Raw genomic sequence first — 18,486 nt, 5'->3', positions numbered from 1 at the left:
TAATTAGCTGACTTGATTATGTAAATCTCTTTTTAGCTGTATAACTTTTTTTCAACAGAGGCAAGTGCTGACAGAAATTTCAGATAAATTTTAAATTTTCACAAATCTTGTCAAATGTATAATTGCCCTTTGGGGAAACTAGTTGGGCTTTAAGTAATAAATATAAATTTACCTATGTTATAAAAAAGCATACATTGCATTTTTGAAAGGGGTAATGTAAATAATAGTGTATGTGACCTTTGTCAAAAAATGATTTCATTTAGCATAACAAGTAATTAAGAAAGGAGATACCAACTATAAAATGCAATTATTTGAAAAGAAATCTAGAAGAATGTCAGACTTACATAGTACCTTCTCTCCTGTTCTTTCTTACCTGCCATAATTCAGTCAGCATAAAACCATAAGCTGGCCTAAATGTTTAAACAACCCAATTATAGCTTGCCTCCAAGCCAACATTACAAAAACAGTTTGACTCTGTATTGCTGTAAGCATAAACTAATGTGAGCGAGGAAATGTCTTGCTACTAAACTAGAAACAGAAGTTCTTGACTTCATTAGGCTATTTAAGAATGTTGTCACTGTAAAGGCCAAATCCTATTGATGTGCAACTGCCACCAGAAAACATTTAGACCAAGCAGAACTCCATCCATTTTTTTAGCAAAGCATTTTAAAATGTTTGTGGGGCTGCTGCTTTGCCCCTTATATTAGTATTGCAGCTAGAAATCGGGATGCCAACATGTTAAAAGGCAAAGCACAGCACTGCAAGCAATAAATGATAAATACATGATTAGCATGCTAAATACTGAATAGTATGCTTCATTATTTGGAATAAAATATGGGTGAAAGTCCCTATAATTTTGAATTATAGAAGTTTCAAACCAAGTATGTATATAAGGAAAATACCAGACCGAAAATGCTGGTCTCAAGGTTTTGTCACAGACTCATTCCACTAGTCACTAGTGCTAATGAAATGTATATATACTGAAGTACAGGGAAAGAAAATAATGTCAGGGCTTTTCAGTAACAAGCAAAGAGAAATTTCACAGCTATGTCTTACTTATTTGAGATAGGTTTTTTTTACCCTTCAAGTCCAAGACACTAGTGAAACATCAGCTAAAGTAGCACACACAACATCAAAATCTCAATATATTTGGCTATTTACATACTGTTAGCATCACTTTATCAGAAGCCATGTTTGTTATTACAGGGCATCTTTTAGATTACAATTAACTAATCCATTCAGCAATCAGAAATTAGATTCTGGTCTTTTAAAGTATATTTTAGTATACTGTGTTTTTGAAACAGGGGGAGTCTTACTTCTCCAACTACAGTGAAAAACTTGCATTTCAGGAAACTGTGCCAATTCAGCTTGTCAGCATTTCACAATGCAATCATTGGGAACTATTTTTCTGCTGTAGCAAAAATAAGCAACTCTGACAGACTGGGGGCTTGACAAAAGTGAAGAAAACACACAGATAACAGATAATCAGAGTTGGAAGGGACCTTATAGGTCATCTAGTCCAACCCCCCCCCCCCCCAAGCAAGAGACCCTATACCATTTCTGACAAATGGCAGTCCAATCTCTTCTTGAAGGTCTCAAGTGATGGCGCTCCCACAACTTCTGAAGGCAACTGCTGTTCCATTGGTTGATTGTTCTCACTGTCAGAAAGTTTCTCCTTATTTCCAGGTTAAATCTCTCCTTGTTCAGATTCCATCCATTATTCCTTGTCTGGCCTACAGGCGCTTTAGAAAATAGATTGACCCCTTCCTCTCTATGGCAGCCCCTCAAATATTGGAAGACTGCTATCATGTCTCCTCTGGTCCTTCTCTTCACTAGACTAGCCATGCACAGTTCCTGTAACTGTTCTCCATGTTTTACGCAATTCAAGTAGTAAATTGTTAATTTAAAAGATTCAAATTCTGTAACATATAAACTGTATTTTCAAATATACAGAGGAAATGTCACCTTAAATTATCATTTTTAAAAAATGATAAAAAGCATTATTAAGGGTCATTTACCTGAAGCTAAAGGAAACCTCTATATCAGAAGCCACACATTACTTAGAACTTATTTATTTCTATTTATTTATTAAATTTATTGGCTGCCCATTTTACCACAGGGTAACTCTAGGTGGAGTTCAAGCAGCCCATTAAGTTTTACTTGCTTTTCTCCTAGAAGAAGGAAAAAAACCTGAGCATTTCCCAATTGTTAAAAATGCTGCAATTACATGAATAGTTATACAAAGTTATACAAAGGCAAAAACAAAAATGTCACGGCACACAGTCTAGAAAAGTCAAAATGCCAAAGGGAGGAGGAAGGTAAAACATCCAGGGCACATTTTTTCTGACCAAAATCTGAATCACTAATCTTGACAAAACACATAGTAAAAAAAAATGTGTTATTTTTCTCATATCTTTCTTTCTGAATTCTGACAGAACTCTCAGAACTTTCCAAAGTAGTAAGGGTAAAATTATCTTTTGTGCCTATGGATTCACACTGTTTTTCTTTAACAGATGTAAGAGAAAAAGTCCCTATTTAGTTAAGCAACGTGATTTCATCTTTCAATACTAGTAGACTTTTCCCACTCAGCCTATATAAATGCATGTTTACTGTTGTGAAATAAGCAACATTAAGAGCAAAAAAGCAGCTTCCTTTTACAGGAAATCCCTCTCTACACAACACTAATAGCAGCTGCTTTGGGATTTATGCAGATCCTGTTGAGAGCTCACCTCTAACTTCCCCTTGTCTGGATGACTATACTTTCTCTTTCTGTAATTAGCTAATAGATCCCTGTTGTCTTAGCTTGTTCAAAACCACATCATCAAGCTATTATAGTGTGCAGCTCGTACACTTTTCCAGCCCCATCAGGAGGCCAAAAAATAAAAGCCAGATAAGGATCAGAAGATGTGAATGAATTTTATATTACAAGTGCTATATGGGTCTGAAATGAGGAGAGATGACTGCATGCATATGTGAAGCAGACATATGTATTTGAAGCACACACATAATTTCATGCATGTGAAGCATTGTATATGTTCTTCCCATATGAAAGGGAAGAGAACACATCTGTTCTCTAAGTTTTTAAATAGCACCTTGGTCAATATTTAAGCTCATATGAACCATGGAGATCAGAAACTGAAAAAGCTAAGAAGACAGAAAATTTATCCCCCTTGCATTTTAAATATATCAAGAGAAGGTTCATTGTCCATGCACATAACAATCCATGGGCTGCAAGTGACGAAATGAGCATCATGATGTAAACTACGTTCATTGTGCTTATGTACTGTATGTGATGTCATTACATAACATAATGGAATGCCTAAGAGACTTTGGGAATATGGAGGAAGTAGCAAGATAGTTATGGGACGAAGAGCCATTACAGAAGAGAGCCCTGAATCCAGGATATGGGCTGTGTGTGAAAAAGAGACTCAGAGTCATTCCACATCAATTAGACCAACTATAAATTGTGTAGAAAAATTATTTCACTAGGTTTTCACAACTTTCTTTCTACCAATAAAGATTTCTTTCAGAAATTCAGGAGATTCTTAGTTCTTCCGCTTGCCAGTCATGCAGAGCTTGACCCACAAGGACAAAAGAGTGGAGTTTGCATCATGATGTTACATCATTTTGGAACCATCATTGTTAGACACAGATAATCCATGTGCAGCCTCATTAATATTAATTGAACTGTACAATCAAGCTATGAATTGGGATGCAAGTAAAAATAAAAGCACAATTATTTTTGCAGAGTTTCATATATTTTTTTAAAGAACAGATATATGGTATTTGTGGTTTTAGCCTCATTTATCCTTTGGCAATCATATTCGCTTTCACATACTAGGTCTAGACATCACTGTCTGCACATGCCTATGGGTGTGTGTGTGACTCAAAATATAAAACACATTGCACAGGAACATAGATATCAAATCTATCTATCTCTGTTGGAGCTGAAATGACAAAGGCATTTTATCACCAGCTCCAAGAAAATATATAAACATTGCAAACAAAGTAATATATCCTCCTTAATGTTATATATAATGGCCTTCACACACTAGAAGATAATAAGTTAATGTATAAATAAAGATTTTTGGATTGCTAAAGGCTAAGCATTAAGCTTAGCCACAGAAAGTATGGCTGCAATGGCAACTTCACTATGAGTTTAGAAGCAGCAAGAGGTGCAGGATTTGACAAATAAGTGTGTCAGATGTAACTGTGCAGGTATTTGTCTTGAGTAAGACAGCTGACCCTGGCCAATTAATGTGCTGTGTGAACACATACATTTGCTCCAGAGGAATCCATCACTCATGCCTAATCCTTTTTTTTAATCTCTAGCATAATATGTTGTGCTTCTATGTCTGTGTATGTGAGCTACGTACAGTGATTGTTTAGTAAAAAAAAATTAGAATCCGCATATTTGCTGTAATAAAATGTTTCTTTATTTCAACTAAATTTCAACTAAACATTAGCTATAATTCATTAAGAAATTATTTTTCTTAAATAATAAAGTCTAGAAGTAGCTGGGCAACTATAGATGGTGTAAAATATTCATCTGGTCAAGTTTTGCTTAGGATTGAAAAAATTAGTGGAATTTCCTTGGGAATGGAAATGACCGCATGTACATAAACATGCACACAAATTTGAATGTATCTGGATATTGCTAACAGAATATAAAAGGTATGAGCTAAGAAGCTTGTTTTACAGAATAAATTAGAAAAACTATACAACTATTTGGTCATAAAAAGTGCTAGATTGATCACACTGATCTACAATTTTTGGGGAAATTATCGACCTCTGAGATAGAATATGTTAATTTTACACATTTTGATTAGATGAATTATAAAACAGGTGATAAAAGTGCTGGTTGGCTAAAGTTTTCAAGATATTTCACAATAAAGAGTTATACACAGGCAAGTACATTTGTCTACAAAGAGAAGGGAGGTGTCTAATGATCATGACGACTCTTAACTTCTCGACAAAGTATGGTAGAACGATGAAAATGGTACAACATGGAAGTGTATAAATTTATCGTCACTGAAAACAACAAGGCAGATGACTATGAAAAATACATGGAAAATTTGCTTAGGTCCTATAAAGCTCTTGGTGCAGACATGTCACTGAAAATTCACTTCTTACACTCGCATTTAGGCTATTTCCCATCTCCCCCAGGGATGATCCTACTGCAATTCACAAGAGAAAAGCCAAAAAGTGCAGTTTAGATACTGAATAAAGATGGAACCTTGTCATTTAATCTGATGTTAAAGCTTGTCAGTTTTTCATGCAAAAGGCATGAAAATGTTACATGAAAAACCAATAAATAATTGAAAAATTATTGGTATCAATAACAAATAAATTTATAATGATTGGTGTGGCACTATTCTCATTGCTATATCACATTTTGCAGTTATGGAGCATAATCCCACATCCCCCTGGTAATTCTGAATTATTTTGAAGCAAATTTGACCTGAAGCTGTATCTTGGAAACTGAAGCCAATTAATACTCAGAACTTAATTTTCCTTTATTAATGACCCACTTCTGGTAAAATTAAGCTACTTTCATTTCCGAGGCTTTCTCCTTGTAGACCAGTGTCATTGAATATGGTTACCGAGCTTGCATATTGTTAAAGTATGATTCTACATCTTATTTCCACTACACTTCTGCTTTATTGTATAATAGAGAAAGTAGAAGTATGCTTGGAAATACAAAGGTGGAAGAACGAACATTTCTAAAAGCATACAATGTTATTTAGATTGAAGACAGCTTGATCTGGAGAACTACCAGGAATAACAACAACAACAACAATAATAATAAATTCCCTCAACACTGTTCAACTATTCACAAAGTGTACACTACTATTACTGTTAATCTTCTCACCACTCCTAATCACCCATCCCCTCCCACTTGACTATTTCCTAGTATGATTTGATTGTTGATTGTACCCTATGACTATCATTAAGTGTTGTACGTTATGATTCTTGATTCTTAACTAATGTACCTTTTCTTTATGAATACTGAGAGTATTTACACCAAGACAAATTCCTTGTATGTCCAATCACACTTGGCCAATAAAGTATTCTATTCTATTCTATTCTATTCTATTCTATTCTATTCTATTCTATTCTATTCTATTCTATTCTATTCTATTCTATTCTATTCAATTCAATACAACCAAGGTTAACAACAGTGAATATATCAGTGTATTCAGACCTTCAGTGATTCAATAATTGGCTCCTGTCCACAAAAATGGATCCTCCTGATTTATGACAGTTTAAGTGTATTTGAAACCTATACCATTTATTTCAGCTTTCTACAAGCTGAAACTCTGCTGTGTAGCATAAAATAATTTATTCAAGCAAGGGGTTCTGATTTTTAATCACTTTGAAACCAAGCTTCAGGACAGTCCTTTGAATTAGCCTTGGAAATTCTTAAGGATTGACAGTCAGCTTAATCTGAAACAGTTTTGCCTCAACACATCCCACATTGTTCAAAATTTTGCAGGGAGCAGAGGGAGAGGGAGCTGATAAACTGCCTTCAATGGTCCTTCAAACTCAAAAACATGATTTTCTAAATATTAAAATTGGACCACACTTAAATACAGAAGGGACTTTTTCCCCACTAGAAATAATGTAAAATGAAAAATGTATTGTTTTTCTGATTTTTAAGGAGAAGAAAAAGATTGTAAAGAAAAGTACATTGCACATAACTGAAGACTGAGCTTTGTCTGTCCTCCATTCCAAGTGGGGGGCGGGGTAGGTGTATTGATAGTAAAACCCCTCTGGAATTTCACATTTGATATGAGAAATAAGTGTCTTTAGTGTCCTTCATCCCGCTTTTAAAAAAAAACCTATCTCCTCTTTACCTTCTATTAACAAGGTTTTATTCTTTCCTTTCCCCTTATTGGAAAAACATGTAGTAGTATTACTGCCATATTATTTTTCCTCTTAGTGCAAAAGAATATTGGAAATGAATTGGCTCTACATGCCTAAATACACATTTGGTTTATTCATGTATCAGCTGCCCGAATACAAAGAAGGATTCAAGGAACTCTTAAGTTATTTCCCTTATGTTCCTCCATTAGAGGAAAAAAACAACTCTGGCAAATGCTGAGGCAGCACATGGTTACAGCAGCTGAAAAAAAGCTGCATACGTGCATGTGTGTATACATGTGTGCTTTTTAATGGTGGTTTTTTGGATTTAAGTTGCTTTTGCTTCAAGCTGTGACTTAACTCAGTTGTAATAAAGCATTTTTTGCACATGTTCACAGACAAAGATCTAAGTGGAAACCCTTTTGAACGGAATTCCTTTTATGTAAAGCTTGGCTTATCTTATAATAATTCAATTATTTGTACGTTGCGGCTATGTTCAGCAACCTTTCCAAAGCCTCATCTCATGAAATAACCTTTATCATCAATGGCTATTTGTCATTCACATATATATCTCATCACAAAAATGTAGTGGTGGATTCCAATCTAACTTTTTCTAACCAAAACTGTCACTATACTCTTTTATCCCTGCAAGCCTCATAGTCATTCCTGGATCATCAGTTTAGCTTGAAGTTGGATAGGAACCTAGCAGTTCTTGAAGGATAATTTTCATCAGTAAAACTGTATTGTTGATCTAACTAAGTTTAATTACATGTATTTCATTGACTCAGTCTGAAATAAAATTGCAAAAAAAAAAAAAAAATTGCCAGCAGCACCATTATTTTCATTTTTAGTGTACAGTGGAATTTTACAGCATGAATGAAATGGGAATTTTAGAAACAATGCATATGCATGTTTCTGAGCCTTTGGAATAAACTGGAGCACAAAAAATGAGCATAATCCAACAGTGCAACAGTAACCTTGCTTTGAGCCAATCATATAGGGATGGGATTCTACCAGTTCACACCTATTCTCTAGAACCGGTTGTTAACATTCTAAGCAGTTCGGAGAACCGGTTGTTAGAAGAAATTACAGGCCTAATCCTGTAAGGAAGGCAAGAAGGAAACATTCTGGTGTTGCTTACAGAAACTGCCTCTCCGTTAACTCTTATTACATTCTTGGCAGGACTAGACTTCCTGTCTCAGGAACTTCTCTGGAGTTTTTTTCCCCTCCTTTGCTGGTACTTTGCTTGTGTGGAGTGACGATTCAAAGTTACAATGGCACTGAAAAAAGTGTCCTATGACCATTTTTCACATTTACAACTGTTGCAGCATCCCCACAGTCATGAGACGCCAGGTGAGGAGATGCGTGCCTCGATGTGAGTGATATTGAGTTGGCCACGCCCAGCCAATAACATGATCACCAAGCCACGTCCACCCAGTCACGTGACCACCAAGCCACACCCACCAACTAAGCCATGCCCACAGAACCGGTTGCTAAAAAATTTGAATCCCACCCCTGCAATCATATGGTGTTGTTGTGAAGTAACTTGAGAGCACAGCCAGATGTTTGAATTTTAGGAAAGAAAAGTTCTTTTAATTGAATTGAGAGTAAAATTCTCAATACCCAGAAAATGTCTAATAAATCAGTAATAACTGACCAGAATCCACTGCCTACATTCCTCTTTCCCCCCATGATTAAATATTAAATGGGTTCACACATCACAGTAACTTATTGTGGGACTTGTTTGGCTTTGCAAGATGTGTGAATCTGCCAACCACAGTTTATTCAGCAGAACATGATTAAAACAAATTAATTAAAGTAAATCTGGCTTAGTGCAATGTGTAAATAATTGAAAATGATTTACAGCAGCTGCTAGTTCAAGACCAATGCAAAGCTGTATTGGTGCCACTTCATATGGCCCTGTGCCCTCACAGTGCTTCCAAGCAGGCTAATAACTGGCTTTCATTTACTGCTTTGAAAGCTTGCCTAGTTATTCTGTCTTGAAAAGAAAAGAATACAAAACTTAACAATAATACATTTCAGAGCCTTAAATTAAAAGCTTTACAACATTGAAGTAATTTCTATAACAACTGACAATAGGAGCATGGTTATGTATTTAGAACTCCTGTTCACGAGTTCCACTTTAATGCATAATTTTTGTGCAGCCTGAACTCATGGATACAGTTAATGCTTTTCTGAACTCCAAAGATCATGTCGATCTTTTAGCCATTCTACCTGTTCTAAAATGTAGATGTGCTAAAGTTTGTAGATCCCAACTGACTTACGACCACAATTGAGCACAAAATTTCCATTGCCAGTGGTTTCCCATTGCCTTCTTCCTAGAGCTGAGAGTGAGTGACTGGCCCAAGGAAATCATACTTCTGAATGGAACTAAGATTAGAGACTTTGCCATAACAATTTGGCATTTTGGTATCGAAGGGTGTGTTTTCTCTCGAGAGAGCTAATTTTGTGTGGTAATTAAGTCACCAGGCTAGGAACTGGGAGACCATGAGCTTTAGCTGGCTTGGGCCCAGATCCAGCTTGGTGACCTTGGCCCAACACTCTCTCTCTGTCCTAGGAAACAGGCAATTACAACCACTCCAAAAAATCTTGCCAAGAAAGGTGGAGGGACTAATCCAGGCAGTCACTAGGAACCAAGACAGACTCAAAGACATCCCAATTACTACAGACAAAAACATCCTCCTTTACTAAGTCAGTTTGGTATAGTGGGTTAAAAACCACAATCTCACCTTAAGCCCAAAACCAGCTGAGTGAACTTGCGCCACTCACTCATTGTCAGCCCTAGGAAGTAGCTATGGCAAACCACTTCTGAAAAATGTTGCCAGAAAACCCACACAGACATCACTGTTTAGTTAAGACTGACTTGAAGGTACAAACAATTCCACACCTTTTAATAAGGCCTGAACCCCTTCATCAAAATCTGTCCATTAAAAGTGAGAAGAGGTCTCTTTGACTATATTACCCATCTCTACATTATCTTTTCTCCAGAAATATATTTATTACAAACAATATGTTTTTATTTCATTGTCTAATTATAAACTAGTTATTTATATAATAAGCTATAGGGTCTTTTTGAGCAAAGCATAGATATTTTACTTGCATATTATTTTAGAGCAGGGGTGTCAAACTAAAGGCCCAGGGGCTAGACCTGGCCCACGGGGTGTGTAGATCTGGCCCACCAGGCTGCCCTGAAGGACCAGCCTGCGGTGCGTCTGCCAGCGAAAACAGAGTTCAGGAGGGCCTCCTGAGCTCTGTTTTCACAGGCAGGGCATTGCAGGAGGCTGTCACAGCTGAAAATGGAGCTCGGGAGCCTGTTTTTGCTGGCAGAGTGCTCGGGCCATCACAGGTGCTCCTGACATGACATCGAGCTGGCCATGCCCACCCTGCCCCCGAGGTCAAACACAACCCTAATGCAGCCCTCAATGAAATTGAGTGTGATACCCCTGTTTTAAAGGGTTTTATAGAAATGATTGTCAAACTGTCTTGTGGGTTTTTCTTGTTTATGGCTGTTTGCCCTTTTGATTTTCTGATTATACTCTGCCATGCATTCTATCGCTAAAGAAATATATCTTCATTTGTTATACATTAATGTGAAATTTCAGACCTAAAGATGATTACCTTAGTTGTGTCCTGATCCATTTTAATTTTTCCTACTAAGAATGAGGTTGTTCAAATAACAACACTGAAAGGCGCATGCAGAATACCCTTTGGTACATATTTAGCTGAAATGAGTAAAAAGATCTTAGCACAGAAAAATAATAATCTTAATACTGCTATTTCAAAATGATAAAAATCTGTAGTCTGATAACTTCTGATTAATTTTATTAAAAGCTTATTACTGTTATCAAAACTGGTTAGTTAGAAAAAGTGTTATCAGACTTGGCCTGATTTTTGCCACCACAGACTAACACCGCTATCTTCACACGATGTCCTCAGCACTTTATTATGAGTGTGTTTACCCCTAAAGTTTAGAGTCCAATCCAAGCTCATCCTTATAGATTTCTACAGATTTATAGAAATCTACAGCAAGATTTCTACAGTGAAAATGGACAAAGGAGAATGGTAGGAATAAATAATAAAATCTTTTTTTTAATTTCATATGAAAGCATCACAAATCTAAGATGCTTAGGACTAGAAGAAATACCTTTCAATCTTTAAAGTCAAGACAGAGTTTAAAAATCGGAAGACATAGTGAATTATCTTAGAAATCAAACTGATTTAGTTTGAGTGTCAAAGGACAAATCATGTTATAAATAAGAAGCCATATAGTTATGAAAAATGAGATCAGTGTTTTTTTACTGAACACTTAACTTTACATTTTCCTTGAATATTCTTAATTGCATATGCCGTATGTTTAAAGGATTTACCTTTTAGCTTACAATTTGTTTCAGTGTATACATTTTCAGTAAGTGAACCAGCTTGCTCCTCTTTGAAAATGTTCTTTGATCAACCAGTCTATACAGCAGCAGATTCATTTCCCACCTGTAAAACTGAGATTGTCCAATCAATTCTATTTATTTGAAATTGCTTAAATAAAGGGAAGAAGAAAACTACACATACTACTTCATACTGCTTCCATCATTTTTTTAAAAAAACATTACTGTTGTATGTTTCAGCCAGATCATTAAGAACAAATATAATCCACTAAAAATTACATTTCCATAACTGTGTGGCCTTTTGCTAAAACATGTAACAGACAGTGAGAGACACATTCATAATCACTACTTCTTATCCTCCCATTCTTATCTGACATGATTTTTATGTTGGTGTAACTAAGTTCATTGCCCATTATTATTACATGCACTGGAGTATATTAAGGGTTTTATTGTAGCTTCTAGCTCATTTCTCCATTTATTTTTAATGATTAGCTATTATCTTAAAGATATGAGGAAAAAAACCCAATGGAATATGTTCCAAATACAGGTATTGCTCCCATTTTGATAAACCTTATCAGCAACCTCATGACCTTTCTCCATTTTCACTATACAGGTTTAAAACTATCTCCACTGACTGAATACCACTGTATGTTTTATCACTTAAACCAAATATGAGACTAGGTCGATACCCATGCTTCGCTACAAAACTATGTGGACGGGCTTAGTTTTTGGGGAGGAAAATAAGGGGGGGGGAAATTCTGCCTCTGCCTACCAGCATCCATCGGTATTCATCTGGCTCGCGTGTGTGAGAGAGTTGAGGGCTGTTGGGAAAGTGAAACAGTATTTGCTGTGTGATCAAGAAGGAAACAGCAAGGAGCATGTTTTAGCGTACGCGGTTTAGCTCAACAGTTCTGTATTAAAGCTGTTTGGTGCTGTGAAAGTAAAACTGAAACTAAAACTCCTCTCCTCTGCTTGTGTTTTGCATTTGGCACAGATTTCTTTTCAGGTGGGGAGGGGGAATAGAACTTCCTAGCACCAGAGCATGTTAATAATTATACAAAATACTAATGTTCTGATGGTCATTTTGAAAAATTCTTTCTTAGTGAGCACCTACAAGCCAAAAGGAACATACATGCCAAATTTCAAGTTTCTAGGCTTTACAGATTTTGTAATGATGCGTAAGTGGTATTTTGCTTTTATATAGAGAGAGATTCAGAAGCAATAATTAGCAAGTTCTCAATAAATAAAGGGAAGGCGTTCTGATCCTTTGGCTTGTTTGCAAGATCATACATTTGGTCAAATGAGAAAAGAGAAATATGGGATCCTTTGTCACATGAACTGTTTAATGAGAATATTTCAGCCAAGGATCCAATGATATTTCATTTCTAGAGGTTATTCATGGTTTGCAAATAATACGGAGCATTTGAACAGAGAAGATACTGTATATTTAAAATCTGATTTTAGTAAATTGTCAGCTGGTGCTCCATTCAAAATCCAAGAAAGAAATACTTAAGACTCTTTTAATCAGAGAAAAGATATCTTTTACTGGAAATCAAGTGGTAGCAACAAAAGAATTCTGAATCTGAGAAAATGGGCGCGTAAATCACATATACAAAGTAATGGCAACGTTCCCACCCCCAATAGTTCAATTGGCTCATCCAGTTAAAAGTTGTGTATATCATCATGTGGGCATCTCCAGGTGGTGATGAGGCTTCTGTCTGTTGACCTTGACATAGTTTGATAAAGGGTTGCAGCTGCGCATAGCATAGGATAGAAACCTAAGCAAGAATGTACCCCCCCCCCCAGCTTATACAGTTCTGGTTTGTAACACCTCCAGCTCACTTCCCATAATCATTCCCCCCTCCTCCTCCCCCCCCTTACTTATGACAGCCGAAAGAAGCAAAGCAAAGGGAGAAAAATCTTGAAGGCTGACATAAATCATAAGAAATCTGAAGAAAACAGTTTGCATCATCTTATCCTTCCAACAATCATTTCTTCCACCTATGCAAACAGCAGACTATGAGTAGAGGATACTTGTAAAGAAATTTCAGGTTGCCTGGAGATTATACAAGCCTGTTGTGGGGCTTTCCATTCCTTAGTTTCTGGTGGATAGTAATGAGCTCCATTCAGAATGTGTTAGGTTTTTTTAAGGGCTTAGAATTGTTTTCATTCCTTTGGGGTGTTTTGATGTTCTCTTTCTAAATTCAGCTATTTCTATCTGTGCATGGCATTGAAAGATAATCAGAATGTGTTTTCATAAATAATAATTCCAATATTTTTTAGAGGAATGGAATATGGTTGTCAGATTTTTTGCCACAAATTTTAAGCAATTTTTAAATTAAAGTTAAGAGAATATATGACAAGATGGGAAAGAGGCAATGTTTTCTGAGTTCATTATAGTGTCCTTGCTTTAATGACAAGTAAACAACAACAATCATGATGTTTATGAGAACTGTATTTCCAATATAACCTGGACTATCAGATAGATATTACATGCATTCTTTTTTTTTATGGCACATAGAAGCTTTCTTTAGATTGACATTGTATCTCCTGTAAGTGTAAAACTGTAGACCAGGGGTGTCAAACACACAACCCACAGCCCGCAGGCCAGATGCATCACTCATGGCCACTTCCACCCCCATTTTAGTGAAGGGGAAAAGCCACAATAGGTCACGTCACAATAGGTCAGTTTGACACCCCCGCTGTAGACATAAAGGAAGGAGGACTCACTGTAATAGTGACATAGGTCTACTCCAAGACAAACTTATTTCAAAGAATTTTGAAAGAGATTCCAAAGCATATCAAGAAACAGTAGTCATTGATCAGATCATCATCAAAAACTAGAGCAAATTTTATAAAATGAAAATGTAATCAACATAATAGTTAATGATATATGGGAAAGGTATATTTTAACATTCCATTTACATCTAATCTGTAATTGATTTTGTGATATATCAAATATGTATTATGGTTAATGATAAAGGGTAAGAGCAGGAGTTTGTAAATGAGACAAGCAGTCAAGGCTTCGAATACACATGACTATTCATTACATACCCTGGTTCAAATTATCCAACTCCAGACACATGCAAAGATCCAGCTCTCTGGAAAAGGTTGTAATGCTGGGAATGAAGAAGGGAAAGAGAAGAAGAGGACAAACATGAGAAAAATAGATGGATGCAGTTATAGTAGCTATGGAGGCACCATTGGGAAACCTGAAATAATAGGTTAGGGTTAGATGATTGTGGAGGAAATCTACCTATGTGGCAGCCAGGAGTCAAATTATACATTTTGCTAACCAAAAAATTTAATTTTTGTTTTGCTCTGTTTCTCCAGATGGCAGCAGTTCCTGTTTAGAGAATTACAAATTCTTCCTAAATAATTTCAATTATCATGAAAACAAGCCTAGCAAAATTTTTAAAAAAATTGTAACCTTCTTTCACACCCCAAAGATGCTTTTTCACAACCAAAAGACAATTGGATTTTCTTGGTTTTATCTTTGAAAATGTTTTGCTTCTGATTCAAGAAGCTTCCTTTTGAATAAAGCACCTTTGGGACAACCATGAATTGGCTGATTAAGAATCTCCATAGACTCTTCTTTCACAACGAGTGAAAACTGGCAAGAAAATTAAAATCAATTATATTTAACTAACTTGGTTGACTTCATTATTTGTTGTTTCAGGAAGCTCAAAACTGCTAGCCCAAAGTCAGATCTGATTCACACAATAAAAGCAGCAATTGAAATACCTTCCCAGAGCATCTAAAGATATGTTTACATCTCGATGAGCTTGATATAAACAAACAAACAAACAAACAAACAAATAGTAGGCAGGTTGGTAGGTAACAGATTTTGGTCTCCACTATTGTGGTAGCACCAAAATCTGTCTTTGAGAAAGTCGATTGATAGCAGAAGTCCATCTATGCCTGCTTACCAGCAAACATGACCCTTAATGTCAGCCTGCAACAAAAAATAGAATAAAATTGCTTCCTTCCTAAGCTTGGTACGGTCCTCAACTTACAGATGTTAAATGCGTTTTGCCCCATTTTTATTACCTTTCTTGCCACGGTTGTTAAGGGAATCATTATATCTGTTGTTAGTTAATGTGGTTGTTAAGGGAACCTGGCTTCCACATTGACTTGGCTTGTCAGAAGATTGCAAAAGGTGATCCTGTGACCCCGGGACACTGCAACCGTCATAAATATCAGCCAAGCGTTTGAATTTTGATCACGTGACCAAGGGGATGCTTGCAGATGGTCATAAGTGTGAAAACGGTCATAAATCACTTTTTTGTGTGTGGTGGTGTAATTCGAATGGTTATTAAATGGTTATAAGTCGAGGACTACTTATATTCCACTTGCCTTCCTTTCTAAAAAACAGAATAAAGTTTGAATCTACCACCCTTATTACCTATTGAATGAAAAACTGCTGGTGACCTTCTACTGCTGCACCCTAGAGAGTATCTTAACTTACTGCACCTCTGTATGGTTTGCCAATTGCACAGTGGCAGATAGGAAAGCACTCCAGAGAATTAATGTCAATGCCCAGAAGATCATTGGTTACCCTCTCCCCTCTTTGGAAGAGCTTTAGAGCTCCCGCTGCCTTAAGAAAGTTCAAAACATTCTCAAAGATCCATCTCATCCTGGGAACCCTTTTTTTGAATTATTACCATCTGGCAGATGGTACAGAATAATAAAAACAAGGACAAATAGGCTGAAAAACAGCATCTATCCCAGGGCAGTAGCTCTTTTGAATTCTACTGTATAGTGCAGTTTTGTGCAGTGCAGTGTCGGGGGTTTTCGGTTCAATGTGTGAAGGGTGAAGGATGTGTGTTTGTGTTTATTTTCATGGTCATGGTCATGATGTGCACTGAAGATGATGTTTGATTTCCTTGTACAAGGTGCAATGACAATAAAGTAAACTAAACTAAACCAAACCTAACTACCCCTTTCCCCTGCTCTCCTCTAAAGCAAAGCAAAGCAAAGCAAAGGAAAGCAAAGCAAAGCAAAGCAAAGCAAAGCAAAGCAAAGCAAAGCAAAGCAAAGGGGAGCCAGGGGTTTCCATGCCGGTCTCAAAACAGACCAAACTGAAACACCATCAAAAAACCAGTTGTCCTTCAACAGCCTTGGGCTCTTTAAAGAGCGCTTTCCTTCTCTAACGATCATTTCATGAACTAGGCTCCTGTCTGGAAAAAAACAAAAACAAATGAAAGACCAAGCTAGGGTTCTTCTGCCTCCCCTCGCCCCTTCTGGGTCTCCAGAAAGAGAAAGATTAATCTACATAATGCTGAACTGAATCGCTTTAATTCCAGTCAGCTTTTATCATTCAATCACCGAGACCGACCGCATGTGGAAAAATTCATGCTAATTCCCCTTAGCAACAGGGGCAGCCAATCGGGAGGCTCCATGCACCATGCAGCTGGCAGCCAGGATCACTCAAAGTAGGTCAGGCCTGTATTTCTAAAAATGCCACGGTCTAGTAACCCCACTGTCCCGTCTGTCAGCCCTGCCCCATAATAACCTCAATTGCTTGGCGACACAATGACATACTGCCCTGTTAAAGAGCCATCAAATCAGGCTCCTGCTTTATTTTTATTTATTTTTTTACCACAAGCCTGGCTCTTGGATGGAACAGCCTTTTCAGGCTAGCATTAATCACGCAGCCCTTCGCCGTCCACTTCCATTTTGCTCAGGCAATGGATTCGACATTAATGACCAGCTGCTCGGTCTCCTCCCTCACACAAACCCAATGAAATCTTTCTCCCCAGTTGGGTGCATAAAAATAACAGCATCCCGGAGTCAGGCAGGCCCAAATCCAAAAGGGCAGGAGTGGAGAATGTGGGCTTTTGTGACTCTCCAAATAACGAAAGGATCAGGATGAGACAGTTGGAGCAATTGGTTGCATGCAATACACAGCCTTCTCCCCCAACACCAAATGTGAACGTTCCCAGCCTAAAATACACATTTTTGCACAGTGCAGTTTATTTTAAGCATATTATTAAGGAGAGCTAAATAAACAAAGAGCTGAACTGAGGCTGACTTTTTTTCCAAGGAATCTGGGAAACTAGAAAGAGGCTCGGAGCAATTTGGGCAGCCCAGAACAGGAGAGAAACACAAACCACACGTTGCAAAGGCTTGCAGAGGAAAATCAGGAAGGGCTGTGTGAAAAGTGTCTGGAAAGGGCCAGTTGCAAATCAAGCACCTCCTACATCCTCATCGCTCACTGCCTGCCTGCAGCAGGACTGCAAATGCAGGTCTAAAATAGTACTGTTAACATCCTTGTAAAGCTCCAGTCTTGCAATTGTTCCCAAGAAAGCTTTGCAGGATTTGCTTTAAAATGCTTAGCTGCAATTCACAGATCTGACTTTCTTCCCCTCTTTGGTGAAATAGAAAAGACTGATTGGAAGTCAAATCACATACCAAAGAGTATAGACAAACAGCAACCAAGTTCAAAACAGTAAACTTGTAAGGCAGTAAACTTGTAAGGTCTTTTTTAGTTTCTTTTCAGTTTAAACACCACCTTTTTGTATTTATTTTTTCAATTGTGATACATTCATGACATCCAACCACCTGGTAAGCTAGACCATCCAGGGTTATAAGGCAAAGGTATTAGCAGTGATCAGTCTGCACATTTCCACCCACATTTCTCCAGCCTCTGTGGATAACTTCACACTCAACTGCAGAATTCAGCAACCCTCATTCATGTAGCTTCTGTCCATTTTGAATTTTATGGACAAAACACATTCATTAATTCATTTGCCCTTGTTTAAGCCAAGCTTGATAACCAGGCTATGCCTATCTTCTTCAGTTTACAGAATACATCATAGTTATTCTTGGAAAGATACACGGTCACTGATGTAACCACCGGGACTGCTAATTACAAGCTGCTGACATTCTGCTGGTCTGTGCAGCTCCGTATGAATTACAAGTGTCCATCCTCCCTTCCGGCACATCTTCCTTTAAAATGCCCAAGGCTGAATTATTATTGAAAAAGAAGGATAGCAAGACTGCAGAGAAAAATACATTTTCCTAATTATCTTTCTTCCTCTAAGAGCAGAAAGCAGAAATTCAACCACTGGCTAAACTATAATGGAGCAGAAAGTGATTTCTGCAGTAACAAATCATGCAAAGGACAGGCAAGCTGATTCCAGAATGGCTTACATGGCTACAGAGAAATCTTGCTGGAGATGACACATTCAGAACAACTTCGGGCTGCTGGATTTAAAAACAC

At 37.2% G+C, this 18,486-nt stretch overlaps 1 protein-coding gene across 15 annotated transcripts in view; it reads right to left on the bottom strand.

Annotated features, from left to right (window-relative positions):
• LOC148131431 (uncharacterized) overlaps positions 1-18,486 on the bottom strand; it is a 266,370-nt gene that overhangs the window by 28,964 nt on the left and 218,920 nt on the right. For 6 of the 15 annotated variants that reach the window (XR_015748836.1, XR_015748830.1, XM_087961390.1 and 3 more), the window contains one exon: positions 14,316-14,380. The exons of the other annotated variants lie outside the window; for them this stretch is intronic. Coding sequence is in view for 4 of the 6 variants with exons in the window: in XM_087961390.1 (XP_087817516.1) it covers positions 14,316-14,380 (65 nt within the window). In the remaining 2 variants the exon portion in view is untranslated. The remainder of the gene's footprint in view (positions 1-14,315; positions 14,381-18,486) is intronic. 15 annotated transcript variants of the gene reach the window in all.

This window comes from Notechis scutatus, chromosome 3 (genome assembly GCF_049901735.1).
Source record: "Notechis scutatus isolate UNSWTSFEM ecotype Mainland chromosome 3, rNotScu1.2, whole genome shotgun sequence".
Classification (NCBI taxonomy): domain Eukaryota; kingdom Metazoa; phylum Chordata; class Lepidosauria; order Squamata; family Elapidae; genus Notechis; species Notechis scutatus.
Note: the sequence above shows the minus strand (reverse complement) of the source record. Positions and strands in the feature narration are given on the sequence as shown.